The sequence below is a fragment of the Gastrolobium bilobum genome, unplaced genomic scaffold (assembly GCF_033153095.1).
Source record: "Gastrolobium bilobum isolate Gb01-03AN ecotype WA unplaced genomic scaffold, APGP_CSIRO_Gbil_v1 utg3161, whole genome shotgun sequence".
In the NCBI taxonomy this organism is placed as follows: Eukaryota; Viridiplantae; Streptophyta; class Magnoliopsida; order Fabales; family Fabaceae; genus Gastrolobium; species Gastrolobium bilobum.
The window spans coordinates 144,290-150,309 of NW_026899561.1; the positions used below are offsets into that span (position 1 = coordinate 144,290).

Here is a 6,020-nt window from a genome sequence, read left to right on the forward strand (position 1 = left end):
TTATTTAAGAAGAAAAAAACTCAAAAATATTTTTGCCAACGTGTTTGATCTTATAAATTAAAACATTCTTTCTTTCTTTAGCTTAGTATAACGATCCAAGACTCTTCAATTAAAAGTTTAAATTAATTTTCATGTGAATGCTATCTTATATAATTAACTAATTTGTACCCAAAAAAAAAAAAAGAGATAAATATAATATTGTTTAAAGCACTGCATCTAAGATTTTTTTTTCAGAAAAATATTATCCTAAGGTCTTCTATTCTATTGTATTATATTACGTAATTTCTATAAAATATAGACGGATGCTTATAATTATTGATTAAGTTCAACATATATAGCAATTAATTAAGCGAATACAGGGAACAAAAGGCAAGAAGTCATGCTATCATGTTTGTCCTGTGACCTAAATCGTTGAGCTCGATTGAAAAAAGAAAAAGAAATTAAGGCCCTTAATCCCTCATTGTATGATGTGATTCCAAGAAGTTGTTGCAATCGCATGATACTCTTCGTTAAAATCACCATAACTTCATGACTTAAACGTTTTGTTTTATCGAAGGCCGAACATAGTTTACAAAACTGAATTTGTCTCTGCCAGATATTTACCGTTTTGCACTGTCATCTCTATCACAAATCTAGCAGAGAGAATGCCGCAATAAGAACGTTTGGTGGGGCAAGACGATGTGTCCTTTTCAACCCTTTTCTAGTTCAAGCTTCAAGGTGTGCTGGCGTGCATTTTTCTTTTTTCTTTTTTCTTATTTTGTCTTTGGCGGGTCCTTTTTCTTCCTCCAGTTTCATATTTGATATTATTTAGTTTTTCGATAAATCAAACGTAAGCGAACGTCGTACGTAAAATGTTATCACTGTTTTTTTATAAGGGAAATAAAATAGTCATTGTATATGATATAACTTCTTCTTTTACTCTCTAAAAAAAAGTGTGAAATTCACTTCATTTTTTTTTCTATATAACGGGATCCACAATATTTATATATAACAAGAAGTGTCATGGAATATTATATCCATAAAACTCTTTTTCTAATCCATGCGGCTTATCAAGATAAGTTTTTGTCTCTTTCGATTTCATTGTGCATTGCATTGCATAGAGTTGTAGCTTTGTGTTTTCGCTTTCAAACTCCTTAACACCCGACCCACGCCCATAAACACATTCTCCTATGGTCACTGATCCTCGATATGAATTCATAAATTCATAACAAGCAAAGATATCAGCACAGGACCACCTTCAATTCAGAACAGAAAGTTAAACAAGCATGGACCACATTGGAAGCGTACAAAGTGACCAGTGACCACCACCAATAGCTAAATCCACTAAATACGACAGTATTAAATGGACACAACCGAACGGTCTTGCTCTAGAAACCTCATCAGTACTCCACGTGATCCCAAAACATGCCTAAGATATCATTTCAAATTTCCCACAAACAAAAAAAATGAAAAAATGAAAAAGAAAGAAAAAATGATGAATAATTGACAGTAAATGTGAAAACCCACATGACATTAAAGAACATTCAATATAGAGAATAGGTAACACTTAAAAATAACATAAATTAACAAGAACATGTCTGTAGAGTTGTTACCACAAATATATAGTAGATACAAATCGCAATCCATCATGTATATATATAAGCATACAATTAATTAAATCAAGCCCCAAAGCTTAATTAGCTTGCAGGGAATTACAGGTTTGAGGAGCTCCTGAAAGAACCCAGAGCCTTAGCAACTTGGGCTCTCAACACATACTGGTGGTAGATAGCAGCAATTGCAGCACCGATGAAGGGTCCGACCCAGAAGATCCACTAAACAAATCAAATACATGAACCCAATTAATTTCTACATAGGCAAGTACCAACTATGAAGGAATAAAGAGACAGATAGAGAGAGATGCATACATGGTTATCCCATGCCTTTTCATTGTTGAATATGACAGCAGGTCCAAGGCTTCTAGCAGGGTTAATGCCAGTGCCGGTGATAGGGATGGTGGCTAGGTGAACCATAAACACTGCAAACCCAATTGGAAGTGGTGCCAACACCTACATATATAGTATATAATTAAAAGAAAAAGAATTGAAGTAGTGTTGGTTATTGAGATTGAAAGATGAATGATAGAAAAAAGAGGGTATGTAAAAGACGTACGGGAACATGGGAGTCTCTGGCTTTTCTCTTGGGATCGGTGGCAGAGAAGACGGTGTAGACAAGAAAAAAGGTACCAATAATTTCAGCGCCCAAGCCAGTGCCTTTACTGTAGCCATCAGCGAGCATGTTGGCACCACCATTGTACCTGTTGTAGTAGCTCTTCTGAAAAGCCTTCACCAACCCAACACCACATATGGCACCCAAGCACTGTGCCACCATATACGAAATAGCTCTAAGCAGCGATACCTTCCGTGCCAGAAACAACCCGAACGTCACCGCCGGGTTTATGTGACCCCCTGTTCACATCATCACATCACATTCTTAATTTTATTTCACCAAATATATATATATATATATTAATAACAGTGTCAAATTTGAAGTTTACGTCTCATTCCTTAAATAAAAAAAATCAATGATGTCATGCTTTACTTACTAATCAGAGTTAAGAGTTGTTGATTTTTTTTATTTAATAAGACTATGTCAAACTTCAAATTTGATACTGTTATTAAAAGATCCTACCATATATATATATATATGTTTTTTAACTATTTATTTATTTATATATATTTGTTTTGGAAAGTGAGAAATTTATTATTATTACCGGATATGCCAGCGGTGCAGTAGACGAGGACAAAAATCATGCCGCCGAAGGACCAAGCGATGCCGAGGATGCCAACGCCGCCACAAGGGTCGCCGCCATGCGTCTGGTTGTTGTAACCAATAACGGTCAAAACGGTGATGTAGAGGAAGAGGAGAGTGGCGACAAACTCGGCTATGACGGCCCTATAGAAGGACCATTTGCGGAGCTCGGTGGCGTCGAACAGTGGCGCCGGTGGTGGGTCGCGGTAGTCCTTGTGTGTCAACCCACTGTGTGCCGCAGTCTCGGTGTCTTTTGCCATGGAGTTAAGGTCGTAGAAACAGGGGATCAGATTTGTGTGTATGTGCTTGCTTCACTTGTTCGGTTCAGGGAATGAAGTATTTATATACGGGGCATGCCTTGCTTTGTGTGCGTTACGTTACCTTGCCTGAAACGAGGTGTTTAAGCGAAATTTGATGTTTAATTAGACTTGGTTTTCCATTCCCATGCTTTGCTCCTTTTTTCTACTGTTACACTGTCCCCACCCTCCTACTTTTCTTTGTTGTGTTCCGGTTCATTCTCTAGCCAGCTCTTATTCGCTCTCTCCCTCGTGTCGCTCCTGCCCTTCTCCATCGCATCAATTAGCTTCTCAACAAGATTCACAGGTACGTTTTTTGTAGCTACCTAATTCTATAAATTGTTAGTTCTGAAAAACAAAGTTGAAAGTGCAAAGAAGCTATAATTATGAATTATGAGATAATATTATTAAAAATACAAAATTTCTGTCACGTGTACTTAATTGGTCAAATAGTATCAAGATGAATTGATTAATTTATAAATATAATACTCAGTTTACTTTGATTATACTTTGTCCCTTATATATAAATAGTTTGGATATTATTTTTAATTTAATATTTCTTGGACGGTGACAGTTTCCTTAGCAAGATTGAAAATAAATATGACTATTTTCTTCTGTATATAATTATCATATTCTTATATTTGTTTTATTTAGAAAAAAGAAAAGGAAGTTGAAGTAAAAAAAAAAAAAAAGATAGCGAGTTGCATGGGAGAAAGAAAGGGCATGGTAGTCCCGACTCCCGAAAACATCAAGACGGTAAGGGGCGACACGTGTAAACGTTGGGCAGTGAATGGAGCCAGATGGGGAAGGAGTCACATGGAAACTTGGTTATGGGGTTCCCATGAGTATGACACGAACAGGAAGAAGGGACCAAGAAAATGTGCATGGATGATGTACGTGAATATAGTGACAGAAACGCTCGAACAAAGCAACATACCCTCCTGCACCGCCTGACTATCCAGCTCATATCCATCTCATCACCCTTTTGCTCTGTGATTCCCTGGTCCCACAACCATATTTCTTTCTTTCTTTCCTTTTATGGCTAACATAGAACAATAATCTTGACATCGAAAGTCATTTTTTTTAACATGGTTTAATGTTACTTATATTATAAGAAATAAATTTATCTTATATATATATATATAGGGATATGATCAACTTACACCGGTGTAAGAATAATAAATTTTACACCAAATCTTAACCGTTGATTTTCGTGCATCTAATGGTTGAGATTTATTGGGAATTAAAAATTAATTAATGAGTGGAATCTAATAAATCTTAACCGTTAGATGCACAAAATCAATGGTTAAGATTTGGTGTAAGACTTTTTATTCTTACACCGGTGTAAGATGATCCTGCCCCATATATATATATATAGAGTCACGTGGATCCAAATGAGAAGAAGAGAAAAAAAAAAATGATATATATATGTAAAAGATGAATAAATTTATCTATTATAAGATAAGAAATAATAAATTCATTTTTAAATTTGCAAAATGATACATGAAAGTTACCAATAGCTTTGACATGTGGTAAAATCGTAGAAAGTTGGCTATAAAGCTATTCACATTTTAGGGCATATTTGAATTGTTTTGATTTTTTTTTTAATTTTCAGAAAAAAAATCTATTTGATAAAATTTGTTTTGTAATAATAGTTTTTAAAATTATAACTATTTTTTAGTTTTTAAAATTAAATTTAGAGAATAGTTGTTTTTGTTTTTGTTTTATTTTAATTTTTAATTTTTAAAATAAAAAAATACATATAACTCACTTGATTGTGACATGTGCTGCACTTGTGGCATCAAAGGATATGATTTCTGAAAAAAAAAATGGTTCCTACGCTGCCAACTGCCAAGCTCAGATACCCGAACACGAGATTTTTCAAAAATAATTGCGTGTCCGACACGTACAGATATGCTCCGACACGTTCGGATACGTGTCCGACACATGGTCAATATTTTGGAACATGTGGTAAATTTTTTGACACGTTCTGACATATTTTTCAAACATGCAGTCAATTTTTTCTGACACGTGGTCAACGCTCGGACACGTTTTTTTTTTAGTGTTAGATCTTTTATTTATTTATAAATCAATTTTTTTCTGTTATGAAATTTGACATGAAAAATTAAAAAGGTACGAAAAATTATTTTTTTTTATATTTATATTATGAAATTTGAATATTTGATTGGTTACATGACTTATTATGAACTGTTATATGTATTAAATGTAAATTATAGTATATATATATATATATATATATATATATATATATATATATTAAAATTATTATTTAATATCAAAACGTGTCTCAACGTGTCTAAATATATCATTTTTTAAAATTAATGTGTCAGCGTATCGTGTCGTGTCCCGTGTCAGTGTCCGTGCATCATAGCTCACAAGTATTGGGACATGGAATAAGAAAGTATAGTCCCAAATCAAAGAGTGCAATTCCCATAATTTACACCTTACACCGAGTTTCCCTTTTTTTTTTTTGGGTACATGAAAGGGGCAAGGCCCACACCTAGTTTCTTTAAACTTATGCAGGCCTACTTGCTTTCTTGTAATCTGGGCCCATATTCATATTTGCTTGGTTCCTTTCAATTACATCCGTGAGCCACTAATCATGGCCTTTTATTTTGCCGAAATGGACCAGTTTCGTGCCTCTTCTACCTTTTTTATTTTGCCGAAGTGGACCAGTTTCATGCCTCTTCTACCTTTTTTTATTTTGCCTTTAAATTTTACCGATTGTCCCATATGTAAAGCTTTTTCGCTTTACTGTTTGTTGACCATGAGCCTAACTTCTGGGAGTTTGTTATCATTTTACCATAAATTCAAGCAAGAATTTTTTTTAAACATAATTAAATACATAATACATGTCAGCCCATGATCAAGTATCAACCCCTAAATTCAGCAAATCAATATAATTAAGAGTTTAAT

At 34.2% G+C, this 6,020-nt stretch overlaps 1 protein-coding gene across 2 annotated transcripts; it reads right to left on the bottom strand.

Moving 5' to 3' along the window:
- Positions 1 to 1,581: 1,581 nt before the first annotated feature.
- On the bottom strand, positions 1,582 to 3,358 carry LOC133291513 (aquaporin PIP2-1-like). 2 transcript variants are annotated; one of them, XM_061489784.1, is made up of 4 exons: positions 2,750 to 3,358; positions 2,149 to 2,444; positions 1,905 to 2,045; positions 1,582 to 1,811 (listed from the first exon to the last, which is right to left on the bottom strand). In XM_061489784.1, exons 1-4 carry the CDS (start codon positions 3,045 to 3,047, stop codon positions 1,692 to 1,694), a joined length of 855 nt encoding a protein of 284 aa, XP_061345768.1. In that variant the 5' UTR covers positions 3,048 to 3,358; the 3' UTR covers positions 1,582 to 1,691. The 2 variants fall into 2 exon arrangements, with proteins under 2 accessions (XP_061345768.1, XP_061345769.1); XM_061489785.1 differs by having other exon boundaries at positions 1,599 to 1,811; positions 1,901 to 2,045.
- Between the last annotated feature and the right edge of the window lie 2,662 nt (positions 3,359 to 6,020).

Excerpts from the sequence above, each read along its gene's own strand:
- LOC133291513 (XM_061489784.1), bottom strand. The coding sequence starts at position 3,047 with ATGGCAAAAGACACCGAGACTGCGGCACACAGTGGGTTGACACACAAG. Across the intron at positions 2,445-2,749 it reads CTGCACCGCTGGCATATCCG|GGGGTCACATAAACCCGGCG; the intron begins GTAATAATAATA and ends TGATGTGAACAG. Across the intron at positions 2,046-2,148 it reads CCAGAGACTCCCATGTTCCC|GTGTTGGCACCACTTCCAAT; the intron begins GTACGTCTTTTA and ends CTATATATGTAG.